The sequence below is a fragment of the Orcinus orca genome, chromosome X, assembly GCF_937001465.1.
Source record: "Orcinus orca chromosome X, mOrcOrc1.1, whole genome shotgun sequence".
In the NCBI taxonomy this organism is placed as follows: domain Eukaryota; kingdom Metazoa; phylum Chordata; class Mammalia; order Artiodactyla; family Delphinidae; genus Orcinus; species Orcinus orca.
Genome location: NC_064580.1, coordinates 127,248,225 through 127,268,819, shown reverse-complemented (window position 1 = coordinate 127,268,819; position 20,595 = coordinate 127,248,225). Strand labels below are relative to the sequence as shown.

The following is a 20,595-nucleotide window of genomic DNA, read 5'->3' as shown; positions in this document are numbered from 1 at the left end:
AGTACTCTGAAAGGCAGTCACGTGCTAGAGGGACATACGTTCGTCATATCAGATCAAGTCAGCCCTGGAAGACCAGACAAGGTGGGCTCCCGGGTAGAATGAGAGCCAGGAGTGCGTGGAAAGAGAAGCGGGTCTGAAGGGGAAAAATGGCGAGAGGGACTTTCAAAGGAAGCCAAGTGGTTTGAACTTGAACAGCGTTTTGAAAAGGGGGCCCAAATCCAATGCGTTAGGCCAAAGTACTTCCACCGCCTGGGCACTGAGGGGCTGAGAGCGGGGAGAGGCCAGTCGTGTCCTACTTCGTCTGTACCAATGTGCGATGAAGTGACTTTGCCTGCTGGGCTGTAGAGGGAAAAAAGGGGGACTCGGGGAGGTGGGAAAGTTGGGCGAGCCGACAGACGGAGGTCTCTCCCCGTTACACGTGCCAGCGGTGTGTACACATTACAGACTCGTTCACGGCAGAGGAGAGGGATGTAAGGGTGCAGAATGACCCCCTGTTCTCCAGACGAGGAAACTGAAAAGCCACACAGCTAGGAAGTGATGGAACGTCAGGACCAACCGGCGGCCAGCTTTTCCCACCCCTGGGCCAGAGCCCCTTCCTCTGCAGAGCCCCCTTCAGTGAGGGAGAGAAGACGACCTTGCTCTGGACTCGGCTTAGTAGGAAAAGCACCGAGGGGGTCAGAGAGAGGAGGAGAGAAAGAGGAAAGGTATCTCCCCCCTCCGGCCCCTTCAAGAAGGAAGCAGATTGGGAGCAAGGTGACCAACAGACTTACTGTGGGATCGTCTGCAGGGCTCCGAGGCCCTCAGACAAACAGGAACGTGAACGTGCTGTAACAAAAGTGTCCAGCAAGCACTCTGTTGTGCCGTGTACTGTGGTCTATAAAATTCCAAGCATGGAGATTGAAACATGTCACTCTTCAATAAAGGAAAGTCCACTCATTAACGCTATTGTCGAGAAAACGAAACAAAACAAAAACCCCAGAATTCTATACAATGTATAGCCCTTCGAAAGAAAAGAAAAAGCCCATTCCCCTAGATTCTCTTTCAAGAACAACAGAAAGACTTTTGTTACTTTCTCAAAGGGAGCTACCTTTTATGAGCTTATTAAGGTAACTACTTCTTTTCTTTCCGTGTTTAAGTGACATTCTGTTGTTTCTCTAAGTGGCTTCTCCAGCAGCCTGGAGTCGCCAGCCTCTGCCAGGTGTCCAGCCGGCTCCCCTCGCTCGGTCACTGTGTGGGCCACCTAGGCTCCAGGGCCAGGCTGCTCTGAAGTGGAGAATTCCAACTGCCACAAATGAGGTGGTGATTCTGAAACAGGTCTGGCATTCCTCTGGGGTTCAGAAAAGACCACTGACTTCATTTGGAAAAGCCAGACTACTGTAGGGACTAGAGGAAGAGGTTTCTTTCAGCATCGCCTTTCTTTAAAAGGCAGGTGGCCAAGACCCTCACAGTATTGGGTGTATTTCGTGCATCTGCACTGTCTCCACCCGATGCAAGGTGCAGGGAGCAAGCGGCTGGGTTCCGAGGGTGCATCATGCTGTGGATTTCATGGCGGCCGCCCACACTCCCCGCCCCACCTCCACCCCCGGCCCTTGGATCCCAGGGAGAGATGATGGAGGGGTTCCTGGACTCTTACCAAAGTAACCAGTACTCCCCTAACTCAGATCGTCTCATCTCTGAGCAGAGTGATCGGACTCCCCTCTTTAACAGTCAGTAACAACGTTCTCGGGCTGGAAAAGGTGCACGAATGTCCACAGTGGGGGAATCAGGCGCCCGGTCAGCTCCATGGTGAACAGGTTTCTACTCCTTCTTATTCCTTTCGCTGCATCTTCACAGGGTTTGCTTCCAACACTTACCAGGGAGAGTGTCGGGGGAGCTGAGGTGACTTGGGGAGGTGAGGAAAGGGGATGAAGAATTTCCCCGGGCACAGAGATGGATTTCTTTCCCCGGTGGAAAGCCAGCATGTTTTTCTCCCGGCCACACTGATCATTCCTCATAGTAAATAGCATTTATATACCTCTCGGCAGCTTATAAGGGAATTAGGACAGGCATTATTGTCCTCTTTTACAGACAAGGAAGGGAGATTCAGAAAGATGAAGTTATCTGTCCAAATTGCAGAAGTGACAAATGGTGGAGAGAGAACTCACTCCCATGATTCCTATTCTTCATATACCGCAACGCCTTAGGATGCCAACAGGCAGACACGGGAGATACATTTCTCTGCCTTGGCTTTGGTTTCTCCTTTTGGTTTAATCGTGTACTTTGGGAGAGGTCATTGCCACCTTTTGCAGCTCTGTGCTGTCTCCACGCCATTCTCATGCACCAGTTCACCCCCATTAGTACCATCTCCCACAACTTGCCATCATTCTCAAGTCTCTCCTCATCTCCTCCCCTCCACCCTGCCACTTCTCATCCCCTCGTTGTAGGCCACAATCTCCATGACCATGTCCCATCAGCAACGTAGCAGGAGGCAGCAATGAGGCTGACCTGAGATCCCAGAGAACAGAAAGGCAAAGATTGTGGGTAGGATAATTGAACAGGAAACGTTTCCTAAAGGAGGTGGTGAGTCTCTGTTCAGCCCTGAAAAGACTCAGAAGGATGCGAGAAGGCGACAGAAGCTTGGTGAGATCAGGAGACTAGCTTGATTAGAGAGCAAGAAGACGAGGTGAGAAATGAGACACTCCCGGAAACAGAAGAGGAATGACTTTAAACAGCTTGAGCAGGTTGACTGCTTCATTATTAAAAGGCAGAGAGATAAAGGTTTAAACTCACCCGCAAGATTTCTTCAACACAGCTTGGGTCACTGGGAAGGCTCACCTAAAACAAAATAAACAAAAAAAGAAAATTAACCATAATCTAGTTATTCTCAGAAAAGCATGTTGTATAATATTTTACCCTGTAGGAAAAACTGTAAAGGAAGTAAATATAGCTATACATGTGGGGTTTTCCCCCTATGAAATGCAAAGCAGTAAGTATCTGCAAATGGCCAATTTTGTTTTCTTTTACGGAAGCAGTAAGACCACAGTACAAGATGCAGAGAGGGCCTGGCTCTGTCACTGATTTGCTCCGGGACACGGAGCCACCCTCCCCTGTCCCCCGAGCTTCACTTTGCTCATCCATCCAAAGAAGGAGCTCGCCTTCCTGATCTTTGAGGCCTCTTCCACCCACTGACATACTTTACCATGTTATTCATAATCACAGATTTGTAGAAGAGGACGCCTATATGAACCACTTCTGTGATTAATTGAAGTCCCCTTTTAACTCAGGAGTCCAATCAGATGCCTACAGAGAGAATCTCACAAAGTGAACGCCCTGAGCTTTTCTCCTCAGTGTGACACCTTCCTAATCAATCAAAATTCAAGCGACTAGCAGAGCTGTACCGAGTACCGACTCCGCACCGGGCACATGCCCTTTCCTTCAGGAGCTCCAGAGTCAGTGAGAGCAAGTAACCAAATGCCGAAGTGAAACACCAGCTCTAAAGCTGTCCTTGATGAGGGACCTGAGGGTGGGACCACCAGCTGCAGGAAGGTCTACCAGGTGTGACGGCACCTGTGCAGGTACGGGCATCCCCCAAACCTTCCGAACTCTCTCCTTCACACCTTCTCCACGAAGGCAATTCGATCACCTCCACTTCCCTCCAGTTCCAGTAGGGAGACCATTTGGTCTCTTTCACTCACTGCCTTGGGAGGTAAAAGGCCAGTCCTGTAAAGAGAGTACTGCCACAGAGGCTGTAGGTTCCAGGCCTCTCGCAGGGCAATTAAGTCCTAATCCCCTAGTTGCTCTGATAGATTAAGGTATAAACACAACTATATTTGAGAAAATGGGGAAGAGAATATGGACCCAGTTTCCCTCGATCTTAAAAAAAATACATGCTACAATCATCAGTAAATCTTAAATGAGCGTAACAGTCACTACTGTACATACATTAATTTCAACCAATATTTATTGACTACCTTGACTACCTACTCCATGGAAAAGTCCCTGATCCAAGCAGCATAAAATCCCTAGTGGGGAATTAGAGAGTCAACAATAATGAGGGGGCCATCCAGCCTGGGTTATAACCCAGTGTGGTTCCAGTGTACACATGTTATTCTGCTGTCATTACTGACAGTGTCCCTTTTCACCCTCAAAAATGTCCTGATTCGGACGACAAATTATACAGTCACCCTTCCAAGAACACGAATACTCTAATATTGAGCGGAAAGAACAGTAGAAGGAAAGGCTGACAAATTGCCTGGGCAGACATGGTAAAGAACCTTAAATACAGGCTCCTGATAGGGAACCACACGTGGTTTGGTCTAGCAGAGATCATTCATTCATTCATTCAACAAATATTCTTTGAGGGCCAGGGACTGTGCCACCAGGCTTGTGGTCGGCAAAGACACAACGGAAAGAAGCAGAAAGAGACACAGTTTCCTCCCTCATGGAGTTTGTAGACTCAGGAAGAAGGTGGGCGTGAAGAATCACATAGGTAATGGACGACTGTTACCATGGTAAGTACTATAAAGCAGGACATCCCATGGACACCAGGCCTGCAAAATGAAAGGTTCCGTGTCCAAAAAAGTATGGGCAATGCTGCCATGCATCCCCCTCTTGGCAACCCACGATGCAACTTAGAGGCTCTGAGACACCTATGTAATTGGTTTAAAGCAGCATGTTCCCAACTTTCTTGACTACTGATTGTTGGGTTTTTAGTTTTCATGTGTGTTTTTTTTTTTCCAATTAACAATGATCGCCATTCCATAGAATGGGTGTTTGCAGAATATACACTAGGAGAGGCTGGTCTAACATATTACAGGATTACAGAACTCAACTGATTATTCTTAACAGCAAATAAAATCTCATTCCAAGGACTTCCCTGGTGGCGCAGCGGTTAAGAATCTGCCTGCCAATGCAGGGAACACGGCTTCGAGCCCTGGTCTGGGAGGATCCCACGTGCCGCGGAGCAACTAACCCCGCGAGCCCCAACTACTGAGCCCCTGTGCCACAACTACTGAAGCCTGCGTGCCTAGAGCCCGTGCTCCGCAACAAGAGAAGCCACCGCTATGAAGAGCAGCCCCCGCTCGCTGCAACTAGAGAAAGCCCGCGTGTGGCAACGAAGACCCAATGCAGCCAAAACTAACTAACTAAATAAATTTTTTTAAAAATCTCATTCCATTGCTCAAGGCTCTAGCAACCGTATTTTCCAAGAGAGTTGTTGAACTTCTAACATATACCTTCCCCAAACACAAAGGTCAAAATGATTACAGCCAAGACTTAAATCTTCAGTGTGGTTGTCCCACTGTATCTGTTGGGCTGCCCAACTCTCATGAAAAGGTCTTTGTTTTCCCTTTGCCACACAAACACACAAATGTTAATTTTGAAATAAAAGTGGGAAAAAAGTATGAGCCACATGCAGACACAGCGAGGACATTTGCCTACGAGTCTCAAGAGTTGGGTGGGAGGCTGATCTTACCCCTTGGGAACAGGACTTCACAACCTTACCCCTCTGAGTTCCAGTTTGCCCAACTATAAAATAAAATCGAGTAAAATAAAAGGACGATAAGAGTAATACCTGCTCCTTTCAAAGCTCACAAAGGTTTCTGCGAGCAGCAAATGAAATAAGGTATGTGAACGCGCTTTGTAACCCGCAAAGCCCCTCATGCTGCGTTGGGTTTTTAGCCCCTGCCCTGCTGGTCTCCTCACTGCCTTTATTACGAAGCCCAGTCTTCTCGTCTGCACAAGGTAAGATCTGACTCACTCTTGCCAACCGCAAATATCATGTCTACACCTGGTATTATAAATATCCGTTTCCTTATGGGGAAATGCTGTCAAAATAGAAAGAGTTGTGGACTCTGGGGAAGAACTCTGCCGACACGGACAGTCAAATAAATATGCATCCATACCGAGCGTTCAGATTTTTTTTTTCTTTTTTAGAAAATACTGGAATCCAGCATTGACATGGAGTCACCAGTCCTGCAAAGTCATCTAGCCCTGCTCCGCTGCTCTTTTCACCGCAAGACAACTCATTTGAGCCTCAAGTGGCTTTTTCCCCCCCTGCAAGTGCTTTTGAATTAGCCAGCGAGCATCTCCTCTGTGCCTAGAACAGTGCTGGGCGAGGGGGGTCGGTGACACAAAGAGCCGTCAGACTTGGCCTGTTTCTCTCGGAGTTAAATGTCTAGATGGGACGGGAAAACAAACAATTGAGACCCACTGGGACATACATTGTAAGGTGGTGACAAGGGTAATAGGATCGCATTCATTCGCCCGTCCGCCTATTCATCAGTTCTCCCATTTACTTCTTTAGACAACAAATCCTGACTGAGCTCACACTGTGCTCAGGACGGTGCCAAGGGGAGGATTTAAAGACACCGAAGACAACCTAATTTCTGCCTTCGAGACTCCACGCAAATTGGGGGAGACAAACATTTACAGGGGAAACAGACAATACGGAACAGGAGGTCTGACTTGGGTGTCAGGGGTACCTACCGGGTTCACGGACAGAGCCATGTCCGACAGGAGGTCCCAGCCGCCGAGGTCCCCATCGCAGTCCTCGCCCCATAAGGGGGTGAGAGGCCAAGGATTTGCCATGGCCGAGCAGTGCCGGGGCCACCTGAGGCCACTACAGGCTCAGAGCCCCCGAGGAACGGCACCCAGGTCACTCACACTGCGCTCTGGACAGAAGCCGGGCTCAGCCCCCGCTGCCTGGTTGCTCTGTCTGTCTGTCAGTGTGTCTCTCACAGCCCCGTCCTCTCGCAGGAACTGTGGAGGAGTCACTCGGACAGGTGTGACAGGAGGAAAACTAGTGGTGACACTGGGATTAGAACTGCCGCCTGACGAGTTGCCAAGCTGCCGCTTAATTCCGGAGCCACCTTCGCCTCCCTTTCAATGCACTCTTGAGTATTCAGAGAGTCCACAAAGCGCAAGTTAGCCACTCAGAGCCGGCGATCTCCTGCATCCCCCTCTCCGCCCCCTCCTCCGGGAGCAGAAAGCGAGCTGCACGCCGCCCGGGGAGGCTGTGCTCTCACTCCTGGCCCCAGACTACCCTCTCGGGCTGGGCACGGACGGGGTCCTCTAAGGGCCAGGGAAGGCAGGCGCCCATCGGGCAGGTGCTGAGTTGACTGAGAGCCCTCCCAAGTGCCTACCCTCTCGGCGTGTGACAGTGCAGGCTGCCACCCCATGTAGCCACACAGGGACCACGCGCAGATCATCTGCCTGGTGATAAAGACATATCTTAGGAAATAATCAGGGTACCTTTAAATCATCAAATATTCAATTAACTGCAGCAACAATAAATGAATTGCATAGGATGTTTTAATCATTCTGGAATTAATCAGTTTGGAGCACACTTCTTGGCGATTAGGGTAATACAAGATAGCAAAAATACCCTGATTGTGGCATTGAGAGACACTGATAGAAAACACGAAGATTCATGTAAAACATTAAAAGAATCATGATCATCACACGGTTAACCCAGTAGAGCGGGATGCGTGTCTCTGAGTACATTTTTATTAAGTGATTGCGAGGGAAAAGAGGTCTTTTTTTTTTTTTTTTCTAAAATCACCCTGAAGTTTTCCCACAAAACCTGGCCATCTAAGTCCACTATTCTAGGCATGTTTCACCTTGACAAAGACTTCGCCCAGTAAAATTCACAAATTGCAAGTTTAATTGCCAGTGAACGCTTGGATTCTCCTAACAAGTGCAAGTGACACTGAGTGACACATCACTAACACCAAAATCCATGCTACCGGCCCAGTTAAACAAGATCCGCGACTGACACCGCCGGCAGCTTCCAAACTAATTCCATTTGTATTTTCATTAACAAATTGCCCCATTCATCCCCACGACTGACTGACGACACAGAGATCCCCTGACACGGCATCACTAACAAAATGAAAACTCAGGTTATGATATTCTAGTAGCAAATGAGTTTTCCGGCTTTTTAAAATGTTTAATCCCCATCATCGGTCATTTGTCCAAACAAGGAGCAGCAGCCTCTGAAGTTCCCATTCGCACTCACTTTGAGATCCCTTTATTTCCCCTCCCCATCCAGGGAGTCCCCGTTTTCCAACTTGGAAAAGGACGAACCCAGTTCAGGTTAAGATCTTTCTGTCCCTTGCTTCCTGCCACCTGTCCCTATTCTAGTTTGTATTCATGAGTCTACGGTTAAACGGGAACAGTTAACATAAACGCAGACAGAAATCCTCAGGTGATACAACTTTAATCAAAACAAAGAAGATTTCACAACAGTCACATGGTACAGCCAACCAGCTCATCTTCCCATTTCATTTTAATACAGCAAAAGTCCTGGGTGTCCAAGGAGTTGGTATTTAAAATACTGCTTCCGGCTAATTTTTAAGGGTGTCACATGGTCAAAATACCCCATGTAAAACAAGCTAATATTCACCATTCGCTCTAAGAAAAGAAGCAATAAAAAGTAGAGCATGATAGTCCCCGCTCGCTGCAACTAGAGAAAGCCTGTGCGCAGCAACGGAGACGCAACACAGCCAAAAATAAATCAATAAAATAAATAAATTTTTTAAAAGTAGAGCATGAAGATCAAAGGAATATACCACTTGCCATTTTAAGCTAAGTATAGAAAGTGACCCTGTGTCTAGAACCTTACGTGGAACTAAAACTAAAAAGGAAGACTCAGCGATCACATTTTATTTATTTGAGCAAATCAGTGAGATAATTTACTGTGCTTTCTGGGGGCATAAAGGGGTAGGGGAAAGAGCATGGGCTTTGAAGCTGGAGGGACTTGGATTTTAATCAATCCCAGCTCTGATACTTAACTTGCTTTGTGAACTTGGGCAAGACACTTGAACTTCTCTGAGCCTCTGTTTCTCTATCTATATAAGGGAAATAAAATTCCACTTCGAGGACTGTCGTGAGGTTGAGATGAAGTGAGGCATATAAAAGTACCTTAGCCTGGCAGTGGGTGCATCTGAAGTCTCCATCAACACCTTTTATTCGAAGTTCCCTCTAAGGCTCTTGGAAAGTTGTCAGCACCCTGAACCTTGGAACCACTGAGTACATAGTTTAGTCGCCTTGGAAATTGGCCCCCATGACATCTTGTGAATGTCGCTAATTATGAAATCCTATTCAGGGGCCCAGTGCATAAGGAGTCTCAGGCTGCGGCTCCATCTGGTAGCTCTCACTGAAGGTGACAAAGGAGGCTGGAGATGGGACTTGAGGGGGTAAGACAACAGAGAGCGAAGGGGGGCTGAAGGGGAAGGGGGGCGATGTGCTTCATTATGGGGACAGCTCTCCACTGATTACATTAGGTATGGGCAACGGCGGAATGCATATGCAGAAAGGCCCATCATCAGTGGAGAGGACCTAACGGCAGATGGAATTTGAAGTGAAGAGTACTTAATTCAGCGGGCTCTGAATAGCCATTAGCTCACTGTTCATTTATTTGGTCTAATAACTAGTTTCTATAGAAGAGTGAGCTATAAACGGGGGGTGGGGTGGGGGGTGAAAGTCTTAAAGAAAAGGTACACATCTAGAAAGATTACCCTAAGAAAACAAGAGCCCTTCTGGAAGAGGCTGGCTGCCTGACCCACATTCCCCCAGGACGCCCTGCCTCTGGTCACCCGAGCTGTGCCTTCGCTGCCGGCGAGGCTCCCCAGGGACGGAGCCCCTCCTCCCACATTCTCCAGGCTTCTCGCCCAGATGCCTTAATCCCGCTGCTTTCACTCAAGCTGCATCCTCCTCCTTCGCTTCGCCGGCCTCCCAGACTCCGACCCAACTTGCTTGCCCCTTCCTGCCTGTGCTCTTCCCAGCCTTCTGTCTGCTCTCCGTGTCTGCCCTACAACCCAGAGACTTTCCAGCCACGGTCCCTGCCTTCTGAAATTCCTAGGCATGCGTACGACTCCTCAGGGCCCGCGGGATACCCACTTCTGTCCCATCCAAGTCCTAGCACGGAAACCAAGGACCATTTAAGATTAAAGTCTTCATTCCACGAAATCCCTACTTACTGCACTCCCATTAACATTAATGGCTATCTTGTGTGCAGGTCCACATGTAGTATCCACATCTCAACTTCAATTCTCTACCTCCTACACATGGACCATTTTCTCACTGATGCTAATTGTCAGATCCCGGGTACATTTCCTCTTCTTCTGCTGACGGTTTTTAAATGCATGGGAAATGCAAACTGATTTTTGTACTAACTAATACAAACGTGAGGAAAAGAGTTATTTCATGGAGAACTATATTCAATATCCTATGATAAACCATAATGGAAAAGAATATATATTAAGAAAGAATGTATTGATATGTATGACCGAATCGCTTTGCTGTACAGCAGAAATTAACACGACATTGTAAATCAACTAGGCTTCAATAGAAAAAAAACACGAGGAAGCAGGCAACTCATATACCACATGTAGCAGACACGTACTATAGGCCCCAGCTATAAAACTAATTTCACACCTTAGTCATCCGAAGATGAAACTGCATCAAAAGACCATTTACAGTTTCTTTTGTGACGAGTCCACATTCCAGATAGCATGGCATACGATGTATCACACATCATGTATTCCAAAGCCACCCCTGAATCCTTAGGAGTGGCTAGGGGGACAGGAGGAAAATCAGGCAAGCATGATGTCCCAGAAAGCCAGAGAAGAAAGTGTTTCAAGGAGAAAGCAGCCATTCAGTAAGATAAGGATGCAGAATCAGCTGGGTTCGGCCGATCCTAGGCCATCTGGGCCATCGGCCACCTTGGACAGAGCCGTTTCAGCGGCATGCTGTGCATGTGACCCTCACCTCACCGGAGTGTGCTGAGGAGAGAGTGGGAGGGGTGGATGCAGGAGGGAATAAACAATTCCCACTGTGACAGGGAGCAGAGAGATGGGGTGATAGGATGTGGTGATGCGGTGTCGAGGTTTTTCTTTGTATTTTAAGAGGGATGGTACTAAGGCATATTCATATACCAGTGGGTGTAACTCAGTGGAGAGGGGAAGAGACGTATCGCGAAAGAAAAAAATGGATGATTGTAAAAGCAAAGTCCTTGAGAAGGAGCGAACAGACTAGGACACAACTGGAGAGGCTGGCCTGAAAGAGGAGCGTGGACCCTTCTGGACAGTTCTTCCATTGTAACGGCAGGGAAGGCAGAGTGCCTTAGGTACATAAGCAATTGGGTTGGAGAAATTAACGAGAAGATGAGGGGGTACTTGTCTGATTGTATCTATTTTTCTCTATGAAGTATGTGGCAAGGTCATCAGTGGAGAACGGGGCTGGTTATTGGAAACATGCGGAGAAAGGAAAGGTGGGAAAGGTTCTGTTGGAGAACAGGAAGAGGGGTAGGCTAGGAAAGTATAATAGAACTCTCTGGCAATACTGAAGAGCGAGAAAGAGGGAGCTATCGTGTGAAACACTGAAGGAGATGCTGTCTATGCCCACAGTACGGAGATAAAGGAAGGAGGAGGTAGGGGAAAGGAGACAATTGGAGGCCAAGTAGCCTCTGGCGATTTAGAAGGAGGTGGCTCTCTGCTCCCCACTATCAGCTACTGCACTTTCCCACACTGATCAGCTAATTAACCACAGCTCACAGTTCTCCAACTGCTCTAATCTATAAGGGACTTCATTCTGAATGGAACAAGCAGAGCGCCCAGGAGCACGAGCAATGATCTGCTGGGATCCCACAGTGGTGAATCTCACATGACCCACAAGCCCGGACGAAGTGGACCGCGGGGCCTGAGGAACGCCTCTCTGGGGGCTAAATGAATTCAACTTTGTCCCTCGGGAAGTAGAGAGCGCCATTAACCCATATCCTCCTGAGAGAGATCATTCCTACGGAGCATTGGAAGGAGTTTCCAAATTGTTTAAAGAAGAGCTGTTTTTAATCACTTAACTATTTTGTCCTTAAGAAAACTTTTACACATTTACTATGTTAGCAGGAGACATTTTAAAGTACGATTATCTTTTATAATACATCTTGGATTGACAACTTCTTCTAAGCATTTATGGTTTCTAGAGATACAAGACTTCCTCACCAGGGGGGAAAAAATGAAGTGGGAGTTCAGATTTTTCTGGTAGCTTCTGAAGACACTACCACAGGCATATTATGGGGTCTTAAATTACGTGCTGTGACCCCATTTAGAAAAGAACCTTTTAAATATGTATCTTTGGCTCCTATTTTCTGAAAATCTTTCAGAAAGGAAAGGTCTTCCCTTGACATTCGCAATCCCTCACCCTAAAGAAACTCCTTTCGTCTTCTTCTAAACACATAGCTAATGATTTAAGTGTCTGCTTTAAAACAAGAAACCTAGATTTCAGTTTGATTTTGCTCTATAGCTACATTTTCCTTAAAGCATCGTCAGTGGAATAGACTTTACAAATTGTACCCATACATGTCCTCAATAAAAAGGTGACAACAGAACACACTTGATAGAAAGTGTCTCCTCTTTCAGACTAACCTCTAACGAACTTGGCACCTTCTTGACTCTCTAAATCCTGCGCTTAGGATTGTCTTAATTGCCAGTGGTTGACACCGCGATGCCACAGAAAGAGACCTACAATCGCTCTTCTCTGACAGCGATGATCTGAGAGAACAAGCCCTGTGCACGGGAAGTGAATCCTCGCCAGCTCTCCTATTATTTATAACTCTAATTAAAACACTTTTATCTATTAATGCCAAGTGACACTACTAAATATATTCAGGGAAGTTCACATTTTTTCTAGGCTTCTGGAATCTCTCAGAGCTGCACCCACTTACATGTGGTTTAACTGCTCACTAAAATGAAATGATAGCTAAGAATAACTCCCTTCCATTAGATTTATAAATCTCATTAATTAATTCGACACCTCCAATGGTGTAGAGACCAAACTCAACTGCAAGATCTAATTAAAGAGAAGTAAAAAAAAATGTTAAGAAACAACACTGAGATTGAAACACAGAAGTAACTGTTTAGCCTCAAATTAATGAGGCGCTATGCTAAGGAAGCATGTCCATTAATCCCTAATGAGGACTTTAAACACATTAAAACTTCCTAATACAAAATGTTTGCCTTCCTTTTATCCAATAACAAATAAGCCAATAATTTTCTGGCTCTAAATGACACTGTTAGCTGTCACGGCATGTTTTATTTGACAAACCCTCCATTCAAATACTGTAAAACCAATTAATTTGCCTGCTGTGAAATGTGTTTCTTGGTGGCTTTTATGTGATTTTTTTTCTTCTCAAAGGAAAGTAAATAGGAGGTCAATGTAGGTGCCTGGTATTGCTTAAAAAATATGCCACAGTAGCTATAGGTTGTCTCTCCTGTTTGCAATTCAAATGAGTTGAAAGACAACCTTCATTTTCAGGTCACAATCACAGACCGGTTTCCTGATAAGGAAACCGTGTCAGAGTAATAGTTTGATTACCATGAAGAGGATGCCGTATTTGAGAATGGAGAGTTGGCAAAATTACCACTTTGTTCGATTGTAAATAATGCTTCATGACCCTGGCCCTTACCGACCTGGCATGGTTACCTAGCTCCTGCTTCATCCAGCCCTCCCCCAAATGCACCTGCGTGTGTGCCCAGGAAATCACTCTCTAAAACTGGAGTTTATTCCTGATGCTTTTATTTGAAAACACCACAATTTGTTACACTTTTTTGTTGGCAGAAAAATCAATAGAACAAACACAAGAAGTTCCTGTTTCTTAAACTTCCCCTGGGCCTTACTTAGTATCTCCAGTTAGCTTGAGAGATGGCCCTAAGAGCCCTTCTGCCCAGCATTTATGGAACACTCTGAAACACTTGGCTCGTAGAAGGGCAAGGCACTTTTCCAGAAAATCACTCTGCAAACACAGACCCTTGACACCGTGTCATAAAGAAAGGGTCTGTGACATTACGTGTGGGCCCGCTCTGTGGAGCACCTCGAGCCCACTGCCTCATACATTGAAGACCAGAGGGAATGATACACGGTGTCCCATGGTTTATGGAGTCAAACAGTTTACGCCAATTAACACGAACAGCATATGCAGGACACCAACGATCCTAGCTTGTCTCACATCCACGTGAAAACCAGGGACTGATTATTTCTTAGCTGTGAAAGTAAGCAAGATAAACAGACACCTGGCAGGTGCTTATAATTCCAGGTACAATGACAACACCTTACTGATACAAATAAAATACATCCAGTGAAATAACCACACTTACTCCTGACTGGGATCAACGTGTTGGGGTATTTCCAAACTTGGTGCTTGGAAAATCTGTTCACATTAAGAAACTTATCCCAAATGGAAAATATACATTGCATCCCTACGCACAGTACAGTGCACTAGGCATTATGGGAAATTCAGTAGATGATAAAGAATAAATGTCCACAAGGAACATCTACTTAAGAGTAGACAGGACCTATATACCAAAAATGAGTAATGACAGTACAAGTTGGCACAGATTTTCTGATCCCTGAATCAGGCACATGGGCAGAAGGATTTTACTTTGGGGATGACATGACTTAGATGGCCAAATATGGGAATGTCCAGACTACCTAATATGGGGAGAATGAAAGTGATTATTTCAAATCAGCACTCTCCTAGAAATCCCAGACTGTGTAGTGACGCTACTTTTAAGAGACAGATGAATGGCTTTCACAATAACTGTAATAGGAAGTCACAGATGAAAAAAAACTGTCCATGGCTCTGGGGTGATCATGCAAGGAAGTGGGACTTGACCTTGATTTTGAATAAGAGAAAAGATTCATATAGGTAGTGACTATGGCACTGTATGACTTCGGGCAAGTCACAGTTTCTCTAGCTATAAAACCAACGGGTTGGCCAAGGATCTAGTCTCTAAAGCAACTCCAATCTGTTAAAATGAGTGTATCAATCTGTGGTCCAAAGCAAATTAATTTCAAAACTTGAACTTGTGTTCACCAGCTGATCTCTAATTAAAAGAAGTCTCCAATCGAAAATGAAAAGCTATAAATTTCACAGGGACAGAGCCTGCGTGATCTACAGAAGTAAAAATGTCAAGCCGTCCTGGCAAATATTTTCAAAATGGCAGCAGATAACATGCTTTAGGACTTCAGTGGAAACATTAAAATGTGGACAGTTCCATTTTTCATATTAGGGAGACGACTATGACAATTAGATGTCATCCTCAAAAATAACATGTTGGCCACAAAGACAGAGTGCCTCAGTCATGTGAGGGCTTCTCGTTAAGTTAGAAGTTCTCGCTAAATGGCAGTGAAAATATAATCGGTACTTGGCTAAGGGTCCATACCCTTGAAGCCAAAGCATGTAGAAATGGCTCTGTTTGAAACGATTTTGAAAAATCCCATAAGAGCTCCTACATCTTCCATTTTTAATGAAGATTTGGGAATGTACTGAGACCACCAGACATCAAGCGTGCTCGCGACCTTTTCAACTGTCAGACCAGATAGATTTTTATCTTCTGTGAATCCACCGAAAGCCTCAAAGGTGCAGTGCCAGAGCGTGAATCCATTTCACTAGACAGTCATTGAAAGTATAATTCAAAGTGCAACTTATTTTCACATTTTCTACCACAATACTTTTGGCAGCCCAGGGCAGAAAGTCAAAACCTGGTTTCCAATGGAGACCGCTTCCAGTGGTTTCTAAATGTTGGCAGCAAGAATTCCTTCTTGTCAAAGAGATCAGCAGTCACTGGCTTTCATTAATTTATTTTCAATGACTGCTGCTTGCTCTCAGGAAGCCTTTCTTTACCTAAGGATGTTGACCTGCTGTTGGACCCCATCAGAAACAGACACGGAGAGACACTGATATATTAGGAGATTGGGAGATTCCCTCCAGTGGCCTTCATAGACTGCACAACTTCCATTTATTCTCACGGAGGCCATGAGCACAAAAAACAAGATTTGTGGCGAAGACATATAGCTGGAATCTATAAAAGCTCCCAACACAAGATGAATAAACCCAGCGATATATATTACACTGTAAAGTGTTATCTGAAGATCTTTAGAATCAGTTTGAAGGTCTTTCTTCATTCAAATGAATTATCATAAAGAAGGGGGACTTTTTAAATCTAAAATGATATACCAATTTAGATGATGTGATTACAAATACTTAGTGTGCCTTTAGTTGGGTACCCAAAAGGCTCTGGGCCAAGGGCTGGCTGTAAATAAACATTTACTATGATCACACTGATCTTGAAATTATCTAGCTGAGCACTTAGGTATACTTATAAAATGCATTTCATTAATTTCTAAATGTTTTGTCTTTGTTTTACAGTATGTGCTCAAAAGGAAAGCACGACACCTTATCAGGGTGCTATAAGGCTTTTAGGCAGCATCTAACATCTATTTTGTCGAGATAAGCTTTGCAATTAGCGTTTTCAAGAGTCTCAGTTTCTCATCTCTATAAATGATAATCTAACCCCCAGTGAGATCTCCTTTATCCTTAATGTGAAGATATTAACCCCTTAATTCAAAACTCTAAGAACAGCACCCTGGTGGCATATGAAAACAAAAGGGAATGAGGCCATTTATATGAGGGCAATATTAAGAATATGGTCTACTGTTATTGCTACTAAGACCAAGGCTCAGATACATAAATCCTAGGAAGTTTCGTCCTTGCTGGGCTACAAAGTCCTTTCACATCCTCTCTGCTCCCCACCTGCCAGCCTGTATCATTTGCTCCCCGTGACAGCCCTGTAAAATAGGCAAAGAAGATACAATAAGCTTCATTATAAAGATGAAAGAAAATCTGGGCCTTCAAAAGGTTACATGACTTGTCTGAGGTTTTCTGGCCACTTAGCGGTGAAGATGAGCCCCGAGGTTTTCAGCTACCCAATCCACTGTGTCTTTCGCTATTTCACGCTCCTGGTCTACACACATGGACTTAGAGCGCCCACTAAAGCCTGAGGAATTCAGAAGCCAAGTTCATGAACTGCAATGAAGGTTCCCCCCTAAGATGAGAGGATACTTATCTCTGTTACAGGGCAAATAATGTTATCCCCAATTCCAAACTGACTACCAACCGACAAGGCCAAAAAACCCTGATGGCCTACAATGAGACCTACAACGAGTCTGGGCATTGAAGAGCACCTGCTATGGCACCGGTAGACCAGGCCCTTCCTCCAGCCAGGCCTCCACAGATGCTAAGCAGTGAGAACTCAGGTTCAACACCGAGGTCAGCACCTTGCTACTCAGATACTTGACTGCCCTTTAGCTTTAGTTCTGGGCTATTTTAAAGCCAACTGAAAGAAGTTCCTACAGCTTCGTTGGCTGTCCAAATATGCCGTGAAAACTGGCCTCCCACGAACACCTGGAGTCAGTGTTGATTTGAGGAGTCGTGAATCGGTGGGGAAATGAGCTTACCAGCGCCAGCCTCTCCAGTTGTGTCCTAATCTGTTCGCTCCTTCTCAAGGACTTTGCTTTTACAATCATCCATTTTTTTCTTTTGCGATACGTTTCTTCCCCTCTCCACTGAGTTATACCCATTGGTATGTGAATATGCCTTAGTACCATCCCTCTTAAAATACAAAGAAAAACCTCGACACCGCATCACCACATCCTATCACCCCATCTCTCTGCTCCCCGTCACAGCGGGAATTGTTTATTCCCTCCTGCATCCGCCCCTCCCACTCTCTCCTCAGCACACTCCGGTGAGGTGAGGTTCACATGCACAGCATGCCGCTGAAACAGCTCTGTCCAAGGTGGCCGATGGCCCAGATGGCCTAGGGTCGGCCGAACCCAGCCGATTCTGCATCCTTATCTTACTGAACGGCTGCTTTCTCCTTGAAGCCCAACATACTCTCCCCCTTTTATTATTCCATTCAAGGAACGAGGAAACAGCCAAATCGAGCTGGCAAGGGCAACCCTTCCATCCTGAGAAATCTGGTTACTGAGCGTGAGATGGGCACTCTGAAAAAGGACTGCCCCTGACAGCCATTACAGGTAGATAGAAGCCTTTGGCCCAGAGCGTTAAAGCTCTGACTGTGATCTATTAAAATTGCTGAAGGGCAGAGAGGAGAGGGACCAGGTAAGAAATGAAATAACTCTATGATAAATGTGTCATCTGTCCCATGCAAAGCTAATGCTACTGGTTCCTTCTCAATGGAACACTTTTCAGTTGCTTGTCCAGTAATGGATACATTCATCTCCTGATAGACTGTTGACAGAGAAAGGGCCCTAGAGGCTATATACTCCAACCTCTAACGTGCAGCCCATTTTAAAGGATGAGGACAAAAGAAGTGCAGAGAGGTGAAATGATTTGCCCAAGGTCACACAGCCATGTGAATGGAGGGCCTGAGACGAAACTCTGGTCCATCGGGCTGAAAAAGCCAAGTTTTTGTAGTCTTGGCTTTACCACTGCTTACATAGCTCCTATGACAGGGGACTCATTATTTCCTGATTCCATTTCATTTAAATCAATTTAGTTCAATTTAATGAAGCAACTCAAGAAACTCTGAGTTCCTTCTACTGGAAGATCAAATAGATCTATCCACACGGTACCCTCTATATTCTGTTGGGCAGTGAGGACAGGGGAATTGTGCCTTACCTTACCTCTGAAAGCGGTATCTAAGTGGAGCAGCTCTTCAGAAAAGTTTAAATAGTGTGAAGACATGGTGATTATTAAGACTGTGATGAAAATATTATATGTCCAAGAAAGCAGTGGGCAACAGGAAGAGAAGACACAGAAAAGGGAGGTGAAGTGTGGCACTTTTTGATATACTTGCTCTGCAGGCATCCAGCAGTGCAGACCCCAGCCTCCCCTACCATCACCACCAAAGGCTGGATCATCAGAAAGTCAGAATCCAGCTTTGCCTTGAGCCAGTCATGGTAGGCAATAGACTGCATAGAGCTCCTACTTAGATTCTTTGGCTGTAGAGCGCGGTGAGGTTCCCTGGGGTTACCGGTCATGGTCATTGCCTTGGCTTCCTTAGCACCACGCTCAGTCTAAAGGACTGAGCCAATCAAAGCGAGGAGACAAGGAAATACAAAGCTAGCAAATCGGGAGCACTGAGAAGGCAAGGTGGGATGAATAAACCCGTTTTGTAAATTACGATTTAAGTGCAGAAAATAACAGTAATTTGTTAATTTCTGGAGCAACATGCATTGGAGCAGCTGCAAGGACCCCCACTACCGTAAATGATCTATCCCTGACTCCTCTCTAAGGATGTTTATTTCAAAAGTGAAATTTGGCACATTGAGTGGCATTTCTGGAAGGTTAGTCAGTCTCTCGTCTCCTTCCTTCCTTTTCCTTGTCTACCCAATTTCACTAATGCAGTCCTGACACCCAGCCCTTCAATGGAAGAGCCACCCCAAAGGGGAAATGATCGGTTTTAATGGGGCTCCCTAATTATGCATTGTGGTATATGCCATCATCCAGACCCTGACCTAATAGCAACCTCCAGGCCTAGTCCATCTAGACTCTAGAATGAACACTTGGTGGTAGCTGCCCCCAAGGCACACTGACTACCACCTGCAGACCACTGGCGTTTTACATAATTATTTTCACAATGCTTACTATGCTAAGTTCAAGGTAAGGTGCAAAAATGAAAACTACGTGTCAACAAAGCCTTTTGTTGTTATAGCTTTAGTGTTAAAATGGTCATGTAAGTGGCTGTTTTTCACAGAAATGTTAGTTGAGCACTTAACAATGGGCCACTTAATCTCCATGACAACACTATGATGTAGGAATTATTATCCCCATTTTATAAATGATGAAAGTGAGGTTCAGAGAGGTTAAGCAATTTGCCAAAGGTCACACAGTTCAGACGTGATAAAGCCAAGGTAGAAAACCCTGTCTCTCTGATTTCAGACCATTGTATAAGAAGATTGACTCCCAATTGTATTATCAAAAAGTAAGGGATGTAGTACCCCCTATTAAAAATATGTGTTATGCTATATTATTTTCACTTTGCAAAAGCCTTTTGTTGTGCCAATGTAACATAATGTAGTGAACATGAAAATACAAGTTGGAATTCAGTGAGCCTAACTTTCCCATTGTTCTGATGAGCATAAGGTTATATATACCCGACTCTGTAGGATAAACAAGCTATCGTGATTATTTCTTTACACTCACAACTGCTATGGCCAATACAATCACTTCAAATTAATCTATACAAAGTACAATGTGTAGCTCAATGAGCTTTTTCATAAGCTCTCAAAGAGAAACTAATTAAAATGGCCATGAGAGAATTTGGTGCCAGAAGGTAAGATTCTGCTGAGACTGTTGAATAAAGGCAAGTAATTCAGGAGAGAAAGTTTAAAAAAAGATTTAATTGACTTGCTGTGGGTTTCTTTCTGTATTTGAAACTTCGGTGTTTGTAAATGTGAAATATGTATGTAACAGTGTATCTAGAATAAATATACATCAGCCCACAAATGATATCTAATTTTTCAAAGCCTGCCTGTCTCACACGTTCCCTCTAATGGGTTCACTACTAGTTTGTTTAATCTATTTGGCTCTAATCAGAGAAAACCTACTCTTTTCAGTATTATCATCACTCGTAGCTTTCAAAGTGAAGAGATCTTGTAGTCCAATCATGTTTGAAATGCTTCTTTGACCTTGATCATGGCCAAGCTGGCCCTCTGACAACCAGTTCCACTCTTTGGTCAATTCAAAATACCAATAGACTTGTATTTCCATCTCTGTTTCCGGAGCTCTAGGTTGGACAATAAATATGTCTCATAATG

General features: G+C 45.1%; 1 protein-coding gene across 3 annotated transcripts in view; it reads right to left on the bottom strand.

Moving 5' to 3' along the window:
• The window catches only part of AFF2 (ALF transcription elongation factor 2), a 499,541-nt gene that overhangs the window by 190,313 nt on the left and 288,633 nt on the right, over positions 1 to 20,595 (bottom strand). For all 3 annotated transcript variants that reach the window (XM_049704394.1, XM_033416854.2, XM_049704395.1), the window contains exon 4: positions 2,770 to 2,814. In XM_049704394.1, the coding sequence (XP_049560351.1) occupies positions 2,770 to 2,814 (45 nt within the window). The remainder of the gene's footprint in view (positions 1 to 2,769; positions 2,815 to 20,595) is intronic.